The sequence below is a fragment of the Lepidochelys kempii genome, chromosome 3 (assembly GCF_965140285.1).
Source record: "Lepidochelys kempii isolate rLepKem1 chromosome 3, rLepKem1.hap1, whole genome shotgun sequence".
Taxonomy (NCBI): domain Eukaryota; kingdom Metazoa; phylum Chordata; order Testudines; family Cheloniidae; genus Lepidochelys; species Lepidochelys kempii.
In genome coordinates, this window is record NC_136382.1 from 55,879,228 (window position 1) to 55,896,983 (window position 17,756).

At 40.5% G+C, this 17,756-nt stretch overlaps 1 protein-coding gene across 5 annotated transcripts in view; it reads left to right on the forward strand.

The window, feature by feature from the left end:
* Positions 1-17,756, forward strand: part of ADGRB3 (adhesion G protein-coupled receptor B3) — a 621,597-nt gene that overhangs the window by 553,189 nt on the left and 50,652 nt on the right. For all 5 annotated transcript variants that reach the window (XM_073336359.2, XM_073336357.2, XM_073336356.2 and 2 more), the window contains 3 exons: positions 10,336-10,486; positions 11,083-11,152; positions 15,409-15,475. In XM_073336359.2, coding sequence (XP_073192460.1) covers positions 10,336-10,486; positions 11,083-11,152; positions 15,409-15,475 — 288 coding nt within the window. The remainder of the gene's footprint in view (positions 1-10,335; positions 10,487-11,082; positions 11,153-15,408; positions 15,476-17,756) is intronic.

A 17,756-nucleotide genomic window follows, 5' to 3' on the forward strand; every position in this document is an offset into this window, starting at 1 on the left:
CATCGGCCTTCAGTCATGTGGAAGAAGGTAAGAATTCTGCTTGACTTGCAGAGCCCGGATTGATTTTGCATGGCTGGCAGTTCAAAAACTAATCTTTTTTGACGTCAAAAATGAGCTGGAAATCTTTCAGACCCGATAAACATAGAAACCCACAAAGCCCTTTTTGCAGAGTCACTTTCTGGTTTGGAGCCACACAGAGTAAAAAATTTAAAATGACATCTCATGCTTGGATAATTCACACATGGTGATCTTATTTTTATGAAACCTCCCTGCAGTGTTCACCTTTGTACTCAGATCAAGCATGAGTCATTTGACCCCTAAAAGGTAATTTTTTTCTGAACAAAGTTAGCAAGAAACTAAAAATAAAGGTGTTAATAATAAGCATCATCTGTGGGTTAGTGATAGAGTCACTATCACAACGCAGCATACATCTTTGGGTGTGTACATAGGCAGAAAGATATTTAAAAACTAGCATTCACATTCATGTTTACACTTTCAAGCTGTGGAGGTTGTTGTTTTTCTCACTTCTCCCTAAAGGCATGCTCCTCTGTGCTGCATACATTTTGAAACGTACCACACTCATGTAAGGGCAGAGTTAAAATCCTGTGTACATTGGTTTGTCCTGACAGGGTTGACATTTCCCATGCTTAAAGATTAGCGTAAAAAAATAATATCAGAAGCAACAGAACAAAGTTCACTATGTGTCCTACTGAGGCCATATTTGTTTAACAGTCACGTTATTCATATAATAGGCAGAAATTGTTTATGTAACCTGGGTGGCCTTGCCATGCATACTTCAGAAATCTTGGAAGCAGTTGGGCCAAGGAGAGGCCACGTGCCATCATTCATGCACCTCCCAGCATCTATTCTATGGCTATAGGGCCTGATTCAAAGCCCATTGAAGCCAACGGGAGTCTTCCTATTGACTTTAAGCATCAGAGGAGTTGCCGTGTTAGTCTGGATCTGTGAAAGCAGCGAAGAGTCCTGTGGCACCTTATAGACCAACAGACGTATTGGAGCATAAGCTTTTGTGGGTGAATACCCACTTCGTCGGATGCATGTAGTGAAAATGCATGTAGTATACCTGCCTCTGGAAATTTCCACTACATGCATCCGACAAAGTGGATATTCACCCACGAAATACATCTGTTAGTCTATAAGGTGCCACAGGACTCTTTGCCACTATTGATTTTAGTGGGTTATGGGTCAGGCCCACAAACAGGTGCAGGATTCTCCTCCCTCACTTCCTGTCTGACTGTCCAGGAAATACATAGGTTCAAAAAAGTAGGAAGGGAGGAGCGTTACTGTGGAGAATTACAGTTACTAGTCTATACTCTACCTTTCTTCACCTTTCTCTTCCATTATATCACTTGCATAAATCCTCCATAATTGGATATAAGCCAGCAGTAGCAATCCATACCAGGAGAAGAGCTGAAAGAGTGTATAAACAAAGGGGGTCTGTAAGACAACTTTTCTTAGCCTGGCTTCTAATTTACTGTGGACTTGGCATCAAGAGATCAGTACTGGGTAATGCACTACAGATGGAATGATGAGATGGAATATGATGCTGCCATGCTAGGGAGGCTGTCATCGACCAAGGGGAATGGGATTTAAAGTACACCCTGACCTGAATCCCTGCCTGCAAATAGTGGCTCTGAATATGATGAATAATCTAGTTGGATGCTCTGTGATGAGATAGGACCAAAGCAGAAATGCTTTCAAATGCAATAAAAACCTGTCTGACTTCTGGAAAGACCTGGTCCTATCCAAGTAATAACCAAGCAACCATCTTGCATTCAATTTGTGGAGAAAAGATGTCCATTATGTTTTATAAGGGTCTGGAGAAGAAAACTGGCAGAGAGAGGGATTAGTCTGGATTAATACCAGCAGTGGCTTTTAAGAGATATCAGCAAGGCCAAAGTACCACCATGCACTACCAAATCGTAGCTTCATCATTCATGTGGGTAACAGGGGCAACTGTAATCCAAAGAGCACTTTTAGGGTTAATCTACACTTGCGAGTGGACGCAGTTACTTGCCTGTGTACTGCAGAGCATGTACCCACATCCACACTACCCTTTTTTAGTATGCGACATTATCACTACCATTCCAGGGGTGGTATTCCAGAGTCCTGTGCAGACGACATTCTGGTAACTGCCTTGCTTCATGTTGCTGGTACTGGCTTGGATGCAAATAGCATTAAGTTGCTGGGCTCTGCAGGGGGGGAAGTGCAAGAAGGTCTTACTGAATTCCTTTCTCCGTGGATGTGAGTAATGGTCATGCATGCTTCATTCACAGGGAAGTGATATGCATAAATAGCTTCCAAGTGAAATTTGCAGGATTATGAGCACTAGTTGAATCTCATCAGTGAAAGTATTATAAGTGCTCCATGATGTATGCTATAAGATTAGGGTTTAGAGCTTGATTGGAAGTTCAAATGGACAAAAAAAGCTTCCACTTTAAAGCATAAACTTTCTTCCTGTAAAAATGTATGGGACTGCAAGGATTTTGCAGCGAGGTTTTCTGAATTCAAACTGCCAGATGAAAGGAATGAACAAATCTGGGACAGAAGATCAGGAGTGATAGATAAAATAAGCAAAGCAAGAGCCCGGAAATTAGAAAACCAGAATAATTTAGCAGACCACACTGAATTCTGCAACTGTGCTGATATCATCCTAGTAACCCAAAAATTTGACTACTCCTATGGTAATTACCTGTTGGTAATACCTCCGTACCAGAATCAATAGATGACACTGAAAATGTTTGTCTCCCAGCTGGAATTGTGATACTCTCTGTGAGATGCCCTTTGTGAAAAGTGGAAGTAGGCAACCTGAAGGCTGACAGCACCAAACCAGCCTAAAGGAAGCAGAGAAAGAATTAGGGCATTCAAAGTCACAGTGAGAAATTTGATCCTTCTGTAACAGAGTATGAAGCAGAGACCTACCAAGTTGTTTGGAGTAAGAAAATATTCAAAGTAAAGCCCCTTATCCCTCTGAAGGAAAGGAACAGGTTCTCCTACTCCCATTTCCATTAGGAAGGCACCTCCCTGTCTCAGTACTAATGACCCAGGCTAGCATGGGGAATATATGGGGCCGAAGCATGTACTGGATGGTGTAGCTGTTCCCTGCTATCCCTAGGGCCCAGCAGTCTATGGTAATGAACCACTTGAGGAAAAAATAGATCCCCAAAACAGAAATTGGGGTTGGTTTGGGGCTCTGAGCATCCATTCAAAACTGCCATTTGCTAGACAAGGAAGCAGAAGGTGTTAAAGGTGTGCCTGCAATTGAACATACATGCTACTGACGTCTTTTCAGCTCTGTAGGCTGCTGGAATCAGCCATTACATTCCCTCTGCTTGCGGGCTGTTTCCGAGAGCATTGGGCCACAGTAACAACGGCCTTGCCTTTGCATCCTTCTTACCTAATGAAATGTCCTTCCTGCTCATTAAATATGGACTTGTGTGAGGAAATGCAGGATCTTTCCCTGAACTTCCTAGTACGCATGTCTCTACAACATCAACACCAATGCTGTCAAATGAGATGCAGCGGTCTACATGAATATTGTCATATACTTCACTAAAATTAAGCCTTTTTACACTTCACCCTGAAAAGTGAACTGCTTGAATTTTGCTAAAATCTAAGTTGATCTGTAAAATACCCAGAAAGAACAATTTTATAGCTGTTGTTTTAAAACTTAATTAGCATTGTATTTTAGCAGAATTTTCACACCATCACTACTTCCACCCGCTCCCCCCGCAACGTCTTTAGAAATATGAGCTGATTTCCTTGCTTGAGTCACATCAAAAGTACTGTAAACCAACAAATGGAAAGAAAATAAGGTTTAAAATGCAATGGTTCTTTCAAACTTCTTTATGGCGCCATTATTGGTCTTCATCCTAGAAAAGAATCCAAAAAGTCTGCAGCTTATAGTTCTCTGCAGCTTATTGTTCTCAGAACCTTGAGATATAATCGTCTCGCTTTTTAAATACAGCCTCCCTTACATTTCCAATACATTTTTCTTCCTTTGAAATCTTATAAAGTCATTTTTGCATTTTAAAAAAAAAGCATTTCCTGGAGGTAAACCTTACATGACTGACACTCAGCCTCTGAAAGATTGTCAAAAAACACCAGGGCATGTTACTCCAGAGTTTTAGTGATGCCTGGCCATGTTTTAGTAGGTTTTTTTTACAGTAGTGTCTAGAGATCCTAACTGCGATTGGAGCTGCATTGTGCACATATAGTAAGAGATGATATTTGCCCTGATGAATTTATAGTTTAAACAGGAAAGGAAAAGATAGTGTTGTTATTCCCATTTTAGAGATGAGGAACTGCGAGACTTTCCAAGGTCACTCAGGACACCTGGAATTGAACATATATCTCCTGAGTCCCACTCCAATGTCAAACACAAGGCAATATTTCCTCTCTTTGTAGTTTGCTGTACAAAAGTCAAGGCTTCTTAGGAGTACAAGTCCTACTCATTTCATTTATCTCCTGAGACCTTATCCTGTGGGGCCAATCTAAATGAGGACTGAGTTAATTTTGTAATCATAAAGGAGTTGCTATCTCTTATGTGAGTTTCTTTGGATACAGGTGTCATTTCTACTTCCATACATTTTTCAGTGCTTCTTGCCTTTGAAGACAATTAAGTGGATTTTAGGACCATCCTTTTTGTTATTAATACTATAAATTCTATTCTTTTTTTTACTCTCCAATAGCTTTGGCTCTTAGACCACTTCTTAGCATCCAGGCACCTTTCTTGTTTGTTGTAGATGAAAGAAACAGGTTGACTGGAAGAAGAAGAATCAAGAACCTTTGGTTCTTCCTCTTTATAGTTGTATGGGAGTTCTGTTCACATTACTATTCAAAAACCACTGTTGAATTAAAAATTTAAGATGCCTCAACCCCTGAGTGAAATGAGGGGGATTGTGAAATTACTGCCTGGTTGGATCTAATCTTTTTGGCATGCTCATAAAAATGGATAACTCTCCCAGATAGCTTTCAAAATCATTACATACCAAAATAAAAGCCCTAGAATCGATTGATTTGGATTTCCACCATTTGTCCTTTATATATCCAAGCTGTGCTGCAGTGCTCTAAATATGGTTGTGTCTCCCACAAGCAGAAAAGAGCAGAATAATTTGATACTTAATACAGGCTCCTGCATTCAAAGATAAATTGTTCATTAAAAAGAGAAGATGCTGGTTACTCAGATATTCAAGCTAGCTAAACACTGAAAGATCAATGAAGGCTACTAGAGTCATAGATTCTTCCTTGGGAAGGAAAACTTCCTGCTCCATTCCTTTGGGATTAGAGTAGGACCACCTTTGGAGGTCTTGATGCGGGTATCATACTATTTGTCTTTTGGGGGCTGGAAATGAATTTTTCCCTCACTGCCAGATTGACCTTCTCAGCAGCTCAGGAACCTGGTGGGTAGATTTATATTTTAAATTCATTTTGTTGCAACTTGGCATGTGCCCGGTAGAGGGACTCATTGGCATGTGCCCGGTAGAGGGAATCATTGGCATGTGCCCGGTAGAGGGACTCATTGGCATGTGCCCGGTAGAGGGACTCATTGGCATGTGCCTGGTAGAGGGAATCATTGGCATGTGCCCGGTAGAGGGACTCATTCAGCAGGGCTTCTGGTTCCCTAATAGACCAGAACTGAAAATGGATTAGAGATTAAATGGATCAAAGAAGGTAGAGAATGGGGTTGTGGCTCTTAATTTCTAGTACAGTGAAGAGACAGCTCCTTTTCCCAAACCCCTTTGCCCCTAGAGGAGGGAAAGGCAATGGGACCCCAGCAACAATGCAGGGGCCAAGTTCACAGAGTTGGGGGTGAGGAGAGGGTCAGCCCTCCAGCAGGTGGAACAGATTACAAAGCAAGGATGACCCTGCGCTGGATGAATTGTTTCCAGATGTGTTACTTAAAGCTGCAACCTCTTAAACTACAGTCCTGGTGCCTTGTCTGTCTTCCCATATTGTCGGGGCAATATTACCAGGATCCACAGGAAAAAGTTTCACTGGGAATCCTTGCTACACACCTTCAGTAAAGGGGTAGCATACACTGTCTTTAGGGGACAGTTCCCTGGTGCTTGCTGATATGCAGGTGCTTAGGCCCGTTTTCAAGACCCTGAGTACACCCAGAAACAGCCTTTGAGATTTCAGAGTGACTGGTAATGATACTGCCCCAGACCCTTGCGCTCAAGAAGTGCTGGAGGCAGCATTATGGCTGCTTCCTGCACATGGGCATTGGGGTTGGAGAAGGGACTTTGCATTCACTCATCTCCATCTCCCAACCAACCTATGCTGGAGCAGCCATCATTTGTTCAAAGTGCTTCTAAGACATTATTGGCCCATGTTGCCATCTCTTAAAAAAAGAATGTTATGTAGTTATGCTGGTGGGAAGTGGGATTGTTCCTCTTTGTGTTTTGTGTTCCTTTTGGTTCACTTTTTGTTCTAAGGATTCCAGGCATACGTTTCTGGGTATCGCTGCTTGGTGTTCCATTGATGACAGCCACTGGTGGGAATGAAAATGTGCCACTGTTTAGTAGAGTCCTACTGAATTTACGTTTCTAGGATATATCCCAACATTGCTTTTTGAGGGGGAATATAATAGATTTTATAATCAGGATTCTCCAGTAGCTGTTAGGGGATATTATGCAGATGGAGATAATGTCTCTTGGATGATATGTGACACCAAGGTTTTTACCTCTGGGGTTCATTAGAGATCCCATGTACTACTCAAAAGAGTTAGAGATATTAACCCCTATGTTCTGCTCAAACTCCAGTGTGTGTAATTTCTAGAGTTTGTAGCAAAATTTTTTTCACCTGTTTTCAGGTTTTGGGGCCAACATGATAGTTAACATTTTAATCATGAGTTCTTGCTCAAAAAGAGCCACGTTCATGTTTGTCAGAAAATTATTAGCATCTATCTTTCTTTCAATACAGATACAAATTTGGGCCAAATCCTGCAGTTCATACTCAGTCAAAACTTCCATAGCGATTATTAGTTACTTTGACTAAATATAAAGAATAGGCTTTGTCCCCATATGCATTATGTATGTGCCATATAATTTGTTACATGAAGAGTAATAAGCTTTGATTTTTGTGGTGGTTTTTGTTTTGGTTTTTTGGGGGGTAGGTAATACTCTGTGTTACCTGTGCAGTTTTTCTCTGAAAGTTTCCAACTTTGACAAAAAATAGCTTTGGGGAGCAAATCTGTACTCCATAGAACATGTCTCAGTTTTTACAAAAAGACTGACAGGAAGGCAAATTAAAGTTTTATGGTATGAATTTATAATATGTGAGCCAGCTGCTACAGGAACACAGTCATTTATATATTTTCTGTCATTTTGTTTACGGTGCATTTCTCTATATATTCTTTATTTTAAATAAGATTTTATATTATGGTAATACTTCCTTCCAGGCAGTTTACCACTGTCAGGGGGAAGAAATCCTACACAACACTTTCTAAAAGGTCTGATGCCCTTCAATTGGTATTTTTTAAAGGAACACTGAAATTAAATGCTTTGGCTAAGATTTTTTATCTAAGAGAAAGAGGAAAGGCTAATTTGGCATCTCAGAACAAATGACATTGCAGATGATGTACCATTAACAATAGCTGCTGGAAGGATAGTCATAACCCAGATACTGTAGTTGTTGGCTTGTAACTATGGAATAAGAGAGTTTGGATGTAAGCGACCTGAAAAAAAAAATTGAGGCCCTTGCTAAATGAGTGACATCAGGGTTTTAGTTTAATGATATCGATCTCTGGAGCTTGCAGTCATGTTGTATAGTAATGTCATCAGATGAATACATATTCAGGACAGTTTAAGACTTTTCTGTTGCAATACTGTCTCCAGTTCACTTAGTGGACAAAATACAGGAGTATATTTTATAGAAATTAGAATTAGAATGTCAGGATTTTTGAAAACATCCTATGTGCTTTAACACATAAACAGTCTAAAGCACAGACATCCAGGATTTAACATGCATATTACTTTAGTTCATCATAATCTTAACACCTCAAGTATGCTTATATGGGCATGATGTAATACTTGGTCTGCCTGCAAATCCATCTGTTTATCTGGCCAAGCTTTTTACTGTAATATTACCACCCAGTGTAATAATACTGTCATTGTGGCTTTACTGGGATGGGATTTTATGAGCTCACATAGTTTTGGAGCAGCTAAATTTAAGAATTAATGGTAATAAATTAATATTCTGATCACTGGCTACCCCTTGTAATCATAGGTGCTGGAACTAGGAGTATTGGGAGTGCTGCTGCACCCCCTGTCTTGAAGTGGTTTCCATCACACAGGGTTTACAGTTTGGTTCGATGGCTCTCAGCCCCCACAATGTACAAGTTGTTCCAGCACATTTGCTTTTAATTGTTTCTCAAGAGATATGGAATGGTCACATGGCTTTCATGATATGCCTTTATCCTGTCATTTATTTTGAAGCAGCAGAATAAAATAGAGTGCTTTTTCAGCATGCAGTAATTTTATATGGACCAGATTTACAGTATCTTTTTATTGCCTGATGATATTTTCAGGTGTATATCGTGGGCCTAATTCTGCACTCACTGAAGTCAGTGGGAATTTTGCCATTGGCTCTATGGAAGTAACTTCAATGCTAATTGTTTTAAAGAAGCACTGAGAGCGATTGTGTACCAATTCAGCAATGTGATTCAGTTTGATTTTAGGTTAGAGGCAGTCCTACAATGTAACCTCAAAAGCCAACCTCTCTTTCACTGTCTAGGTTTTTCGGTCCACACACATCACTATGACAGCTGAAGGCTTCCATGTTTCTCAAAAGAAATTTTCTCAATGCAGCATGGCAAACTTATTTTAAAAGAAAGTATATCCTTGCATGCATAATTTTAAAGCTTGATTCTTATCTCATTTACTTACCTGTAAAACAAGAATATCTCCACTGAAGTCAGTAGAGTTACACTCGCGGAAAACCAGTGTGAGATCAGAATTGGTCCTAGGGAATATTCAGAAAAAGTAAAGCTGCAAGACTGGACTTATTAATATTAAAGTAATTCCTCTAAGGTCTCTTAAATCTCACAGATATTTGCAGGTATTTTTTTAAAACTTCTCGGTGGTTAGTATATTTTGATAATCCTTTGGTTTTTCATTGCTTTGCATAACTTGATTTTTAAAAAGTAATGGATAATTATATAAACATTTTCTAAAACATAAAATAGGCTGTATTGCTGAGTTGATACAACAAAGTACTTGAGTACCTGCATAATATTAATTCTTGCAGAGCCTTCATGCTTAAGTATTGTTGAACTGGTGCCTTAGCTAGAAACTCTGGGAGAGGAACTTGTCTTATTATTAGAAGTATGCTAGATAGATTAATAATAACACTAATATTACAAAATTCTAAATCCATCTCAAGCTAAGTTCTTGTGTTGCTGACATCTGTTGTTTTGGCAGGGTGTTTTGATTTCAATCTGATTAAACCATATTTTAAAAAGTAATAAAGATCTATATGGTTTATATTCTACAGTATTGGTGTGGTTTTGGTGCAGGGGCATTATACATACTGCATTTAGTAGTCTGAATTCCACTGTCTCTAGAATTCCATACTGAAATAAAGCAGTGAAATGAAGGATTATAATTTACTTCCAAGGGAGAATCAAATTTACTTATATGAGCCAAAATGTCAAATTTAATTAAAGGCTACAATGACAGAGCAGAGCATGCGCTGGATGAGTTCAGAGTACTTTTCAGATAACAAATGACTGACATGCATAAAAACAATAACCAAAATAACTGCTAAGGTTACGTTACTTAAACCTGACTAAAAAATGTCAGGCCATATATGCCAAAAGATTCCCATGATATTACATTCTGTAAGATTTAAATGAAAAATCAAATAAAGCAAGAAGCTTTAATCTACCCCCTGGAGTTCAGATTTATAGTCAAGATTTGTCTGCATGAGGGGAAAGAACATAAAAATGGCAATTAGGTTTGTTTGTTTGTATTTGCACATTCACTCTGTTCAGTGTAGTGAAATTGCAATGTTCAGTAACCATGTAACCTATTCACTGGAGTGGCTTTGCAATATTCTGTGGCCAAAGTAAAGATGTAAGAAAACTTGCTCCATTCTATATTTATATATTTGTCATCAAAACTGTCTGTGTTAGTGTATTTCAGAACAGGGTTCAACCTGTTCTGCATAATCCAAGTCTCTGTGTCAAATGTGCTATAAAGATGGAGGTGTGATGTTCGGGGTAAAGGTCAAGTTGATAGAATATGACAACCCTCTGAAGGAGAAATGATTGTCCCTAAGTATTCAGCATGAGCTTTTCTTTGCTCCCTGCAGGGCATCTGCACCACGACCACCGCATTTTTACACTTCTTCTTCTTAGCTTCGTTCTGTTGGGTTTTGACAGAAGCGTGGCAGTCGTACATGGCTGTTACTGGAAAAATTAGGACACGACTCATAAGGAAACGCTTTTTGTGCCTTGGATGGGGTAAGCCCATAAAAATCATATAGCCAGAATCATTAGAATTGAATGTTATGCATTTACACAATTGGGGGTGTTGGTATTTATTTCAATAATCCTGACAGGTGGTCAATAGCATAGTTACTAAACAGAAAACCAGTACAAGGAGATTTCCCTTTTTATTGGAAGCACCAATATAATTTCATGCTCTTGATTTGGCTCAAGATACAGTTGATGAATATTCCAATGTTATGGTAATTTATGATGCTGTAACATATATGCTTTAGTGTCATTTTAGTAGCTTTTCTGCAAAATAGTGTAAGACAGACAAAAGCCTCTCACTGAAAATCCACTGAATCTCTGTGTTATTTGTTCACTTTAAGCTATTTCAAATAGACTGGTAACTTAGCAACACAAAAGTGATGCATACTGGGCTAAAAATCTAGTTCTTCCCTTGTGCTTGGGGAAGAAACAAACGCTGCAACAGAGCTGTGCTTTGTTAAATGATTCATTCCATATCAAATTGATCATTTTAGATGAAAGTACTTCTCTCTCATCATTTCATGCCCAATAGAACAGTGATATTTAGCTGAGCCTTAATGACAATTGCTGTTTTTTTCCAGGTTTACCAGCATTAGTAGTGGCAATATCAATAGGCTTTACCAAGACGAAAGGATATGGAACATCTCACTAGTAAGTCAGTCTGCAGTGATAAATCATGTTTTTGATTAACAAGGCTGCCATGCCCATTAGAGATTATACAACACAGTATAAGGGCCTATTTTGTGTCCCTTCATGTGCAGGACACTGCTGGAAGCCAAATGCCCCACACAAAGAGTGAAAAGAAAATCAGAGTCCAGTGTTAAACTCAGTCCTGTGAAACGCTAAGTACACTCAACTCCGAGTGAGCGCTGAGGACACCAGCATATCTCAGGAGGCGCTCAGTCCTTTGCAGGATCAAGGCCATTGTTAGTAGCACTGTACTTGTCCTGCTGAGATTATTCACATGGGACTGGTTACTTCAGCTGCATATTTGTTTCCTGCTTCCTGCTTAGATGCTTGGTACTTTTTAAATGGGAGATTACTTAAATATTGATGGAAATAACCGATCGCTAATAAGGAGTAACCTTAAATGCAATGATATATAGGTGCTTGTATGCCTGACAGCTCCTCTCCAAACAACCACATGAACAAAACCAGCTTTCCAAATACTTGTGGAACTAAAAAACACGAAAGGACATGCATATGGACCAAGGGAATCAGGACCTGGATTTCAAAACATGTTTACAAAAGCATGTTCCTGTTGTTTGACCAATCTGGCATCAGATCTGATGTGGGGTACAGTCCTCCACTCTTCAGGTCTTTGGAAGCTGCCACAATTGGCCTTGTCTGCAGACAAGGGAGGGAGGTGATTTCCACTCAACACAGGGCATCAGGAGCTGAGGAGCTGTTCCACTCTAGAACTCAACAATGATAGGTAGTGCCTCCTCAGCTTTAGCCCTGTGTAGCTAAAGCAATCCAGTAGGAATTCTGTCCTATCCCTCCTAGATTATGGTTGCTAAAATAACCTTGTGGGTTCTTTAGCTACCCTGTGTTAAGGAATCTAGTAGCACTGTTTGCCACTCCACAGTTACAAAGGTGCTGGCAGCAGGAACAAGACTTGTTGCCAGCTACTCCTAGATTGTAGGGTGCCATTTCCAGAAGACCTTTTCCAAACTGAAAGAGCAGTGAATGGAAACAGGGAAATTGGTCCTGGTTCCCACATGAAGATATCTACTGGTAAGAGGGAGGTCCTAGAACCAGTCAAGGGGAAAACTGATTTGGAGGGGGGATTAAGAAACACTCTGAGAGGGGAGCTGGGGAAATAGCATCAGACCAGATCCATGGAACAATTGTGTGCCTGGGCTGATGGGAGTGGCGTGGTTAGAACTTGAATTCACCTTGATTTCAGGTGAACTTAGATTTCTTCCTGAATTTTTCACACAGCCCTAGTTATCAGCAACTTGTGTTATTTCTACTGCACATATGAAAAATATTTAATGCAAAACTCCATTATTCCAATGATGTTATTGTTGATATTTCAAAAGCAAGGTGTTTCCAAATTATGGTTAGCCTAGCACCTTGATCCACTTGCATATGTACAGCATGTTGAATTAATGTGCAGTTCACATAACTTTATGCATTAATTTTAACCCTTAAACAGCCACAGTTAAGATTGTAAAGGGGTTTCCATTATGGAAGAGTTGTTCAGCACAGGGAGCAGGCCCTGCTTGGAAGGTGTGCCAGATTAGCTGAGAGGTTCCTGGGACAGAGGAACAGTGAGCAATGGAGCACTTAATTTTTAGGAACCTTGCCAGCCAGTGGAATCCACAGCCCCAAGTTAGATGCATAGGCTCCTTCTACAATGCAGAGGGAGAGATAGGCACCTAAGACTGGGATCCACAAAAGCCAGCATATAGAGCAGGGAGCCACCTACATTTTCTAATAGGAAATGGTGAGGAGAGGAGTGGGTCCTAAGCTCCCCCTCTCAAAGGCACCTATCTCCACTGGGATTCTCAGCTATGAACTCTATCCTGGAGTAAGGTACTTAACCAATTTCTTGTAAAAATAATAATAATAAATTATGCCAGAAAAAATTGTGGTATTTAATTATTCATACACAGTGTAACAGTGTCAACAGGACACATTGGGGGAGACCTGCCCCAGAATATCCATCACCCAGCAGTTAGGGTCCTCTCCTAGGAGGGGGGAAACCCAAGTTAAATCCCTCTCCCCATCAGGCAGCATGGGGAATTGAACTTTGGTCTTCCATATCCCATGTGAGTGCTCTAACCACTGGACTAAAAGTTGGGGTGGGGGGTACTACCACTTTCTCCTTCAGCTGTTTTATATGGCTTTATGTGGGCAGAGAGCATGCTTCCCAGACTGGGCCCCACAAGCGAGACAGATAGGGGAACAACTAGTTTGAGGATTTGTGATTTAGGAGCATAGACCAAAGTGGCTGCACACATGCTCACTGCCAGAAATGTAGGTGCCATCAGGACTTTAACAGTGGAAATTTTGGTGCCTACAGGTTAAGCAGCGACAGGGCACTTAAATGTTGGACTTAGGCTGCTAAAGTGGCAGTTAGACACTTAAATCCTCTTGTCGATCTAGCCCTAGTAGTCAGTCTGAAAGAGGGAGGAAAATAAAATCAATGAAACTTAAGAGGTCCTAAGTGCCATAGTCGCTCTTAAAACTAGGACTTAGACTCTTCAGTCAGTTAAGAGATTTTGAAAATTTTACCCTAAGGCTTAGGGTCTTATCCAAAGCCCACTGAAGTCAATGGAAACATTCCCAGAAAAGTCCGCTTTTGGATCACACCCTTACAGTGGCCACGTTACAGGTAAAATTGTGATTCCTTGCACAAAATCAAAGTAAATGGGGGAGAGGGGCCCTGCAGGAGGTTGACACTAGGGAGTTCTATTGGAATTCATGTGTACGCTGGTCAGAAAATCCAGGGGGAAAATTCAAAACTTTTAATGAAAACTTTGTATCCAACTTTCAATTATTCTATAAACCAGTAGAAAACCAGCAAAAAAAATATACAAACCTATTTTCAATTAAATTAAAAAATAGACCCAGGTCCATTAAAAAGTTACCATACAAAGGTATCTGAGATATTTTGTCATTGCTTTTTTGGTAGAGGGTAACTGCTGGCAAATATTGACATTTTAGATCAGTGTATCATATTAGCATCCAACACACTAATAGAGTTGGGTCCATGTGGCAAAGTTCAGCTCTGTTTTTGGTTACTGTGGGAAACAATTACATTTAATTTTTTTTTTTTTGGCCTTTAAAATTTCAGCCATAACAGAACCGTAACATTAAGTTGTGTTTGTGTTCATTTGGTTTTCAAAAGAAAGGAAAAAACATAGGGGTAGAGGATAAGGACATCTTTATGTAAGTTAATTTGCATGTGAGATTCAAATAAATGCAGTTCCTTGCATCTCCTTATATGTATGTGCGATCACACACTCCAACAAACATGCATTTCTGTGAATGTGTAATCACTGAGGAAAAAAGCACAGCTGCATTTACTTCAGTAAGTGAAGCTCCTGATAGTGTTTATATATCTAAGCTTAGCACTGTAGTGTGTTAAATGTTTAGGACTCACTTCTGCAAGCCCTCTGAATCTGGAAACCTGCATGGAAGCACCATACAGAAAGGCCTTGTGGTATTGGACCTCTAGTAGGGCATAACACACAAGAGATGTACAATTTTCATACATATAGTATTAGTTTTTTAATATTTTTAATATTTCAGAGACACCAATTGGTCCTTAGTCCTTACATGATGTATAATATCATTTTTAAAGTGCATATAATCCATAAGACCTTATCCTAGTATTAAATACCAAATTACACCAGTGAAGATTTATAGAGAACTATGGTTTTTAATCGAGTTTATTTGACCATGTCATATGCACTTGACCTTAATGAGCATTTAAGTATAAGATAAGTCTAACATTTTTAAAATAAAGAGGTTTTGAGTTCCCTGAGACAAAATAAATTTCTGAAGAATTTCTTAATAGGTAGAAATTATCTTTTTTGTCATTCACAGTTAACTCAAAAATGGCTAAATGAAATTTTACAAAACTTTACAGAAATATTTAACTGTGGACTCAGAATAAGCATAAGGAATTTCAGTGTAAGTGTAACTTGTCAGAAAAGTTGCAGACGCATGAAAATGGGGCCTAATAATGAAACTCATTATCAACTGCGTATAGCACCATTACATTAACAGAGTAACTTCACTTCTTTTTCTATGCTTATAGAACTTTCCATGTAGGATTGAACACTATGTCAAGTGAATAGATATACTATATATGTTTTATTCACATCACACCTCCATGGTGTAAAAGATATTATTAATGTGTGTTAGTTCTTTTCCTCTAATGTTCTTTCCAGCTGCTGGCTGTCTCTCGAAGGAGGACTACTCTATGCGTTTGTTGGACCTGCGGCTGCTGTTGTCTTGGTAAACACTTAAATTATTTTTAGTATTTTCATTAGAAATGGTGGAATACTGTCTGAATTACAGAGTGGTTAGTTATGCAGTGGTATTAATTTTACTGCAGACATCCTGAGAACAATGGTCTAAGATTTCCTCAATGTTTTGAATATGCTGTTTTTCTGATTCAGTTTATTCTATTATGTATTTTACATCAACACTATATATGTCATCGTTTACACAAAGCCACATGAACATCAAGCATAACCAAGGACACTTCTGTATGTACTTCTGTATGACTGCTCAGAGCTCCGGTACGAAACTGCAGAAAAACCTGAGTGTCTCTGGATTAAGTTTAGAAGTGTGTGCAACAAGAGTGATGTAGTGGTGGGAGTCTGCTATAGACCACCGGACCAGGGGGATGAGGTGGATGAGGCTTTCTTCCGGCAGCTCACGGAAGCTACTAGATCGCATGCCCTGATTCTCATGGGTGACTTTAATTTTCCTGATATCTGCTGGGAGAGCAATACAGCGGTGCATAGACAATCCAGGAAGTTTTTGGAAAGCGTAGGGGACAATTTCCTGGCGCAAGTGCTAGAGGAGCCAACTAGGGGGGGCGCTTTTCTTGACCTGCTGCTCACAAACCGGGTAGAATTAGTGGGGGAAGCAAAAGTGGATGGGAATCTGGGAGGCAGTGACCATGAGTTGGTTGAGTTCAGGATCCTGACGCAGGGAAGAAAGGTAAGCAGCAGGATAAGGACCCTGGACTTCAGGAAAGCAGACTTCGACTCCCTCAGGGAACGGATGGCCAGGATCCCCTGGGGGACTAACTTGAAGGGGAAAGGAGTCCAGGAGAGCTGGCTGTATTTCAAGGAATCCCTGTTGAGGTTACAGGGACAAACCATCCCGATGAGTCGAAAGAATAGTAAATATGGCAGGCGACCAGCTTGGCTTAATGGTGAAATCCTAGCGGATCTTAAACATAAAAAAGAAGCTTACAAGAAGTGGAAGGTTGGACATATGACCAGGGAAGAGTATAAAAATATTGCTCGGGCATGTAGGAATGTTATCAGGAGGGCCAAATCACACCTGGAGCTGCAGCTAGCCAGAGATGTCAAGAGTAACAAGAAGGGTTTCTTCAGGTATGTTGGCAACAAGAAGAAAGCCAAGGAATGTGTGGGCCCCTTACTGAATGAGGGAGGCAACCTAGTGACAGAGGATGTGGAAAAAGCTAATGTACTCAATGCTTTTTTTGCCTCTGTTTTCACTAACAAGGTCAGCTCTCAGACTGCTGCGCTGGGCATCACAAAATGCGGAAGAGATGGCCAGCCCTCTGTGGAGATAGAGGCGGTTAGGGACTATTTAGAAAAGCTGGACGTGCACAAGTCCATGGGGCCGGACGAGTTGCATCCGAGAGTGCTGAAGGAATTGGCGGCTGTGATTGCAGAGCCACTGGCCATTATCTTTGAAAACTCGTGGCGAACCGGGGAAGTCCCGGATGACTGGAAAAAGGCTAATGTAGTGCCAATCTTTAAAAAAGGGAAGAAGGAAGATCCTGGGAACTACAGGCCAGTCAGCCTCACCTCAGTCCCTGGAAAAATCATGGAGCAGGTCCTCAAAGAATCAATCCTGAAGCACTTGCATGAGAGGAAAGTGATCAGGAACAGCCAGCATGGATTCACCAAGGGAAGGTCATGCCTGACTAATCTAATCGCCTTTTATGATGAGATTACTGGTTCTGTGGATGAAGGGAAAGCAGTGGATGTATTGTTTCTTGACTTTAGCAAAGCTTTTGACACGGTCTCCCACAGTATTCTTGTCAGCAAGTTAAGGAAGTATGGGCTGGATGAATGCACTATAAGGTGGGTAGAAAGCTGGCTAGATTGTCGGGCTCAACGGGTAGTGATCAATGGCTCCATGTCTAGTTGGCAGCCGGTATCAAGTGGAGTGCCCCAAGGGTCGGTCCTGGGGCCGGTTTTATTCAATATCTTCATAAATGATCTGGAGGATGGTGTGGATTGCACTCTCTGCAAATTTGCGGATGATACTAAACTGGGAGGAGTGGTAGATACGCTGGAGGGGAGGGATAGGATACAGAAGGACCTAGACCAATTGGAAGATTGGGCCAAAAGGAATCTGATGAGGTTCAATAAGGATAAGTGCAGGGTCCTGCACTTAGGACGGAAGAACCCAATGCACAGCTACAGACTAGGGACCGAATGGTTAGGCAGCAGTTCTGCGGAAAAGGACCTAGGGGTGACAGTGGACGAGAAGCTGGATATGAGTCAGCAGTGTGCCCTTGTTGCCA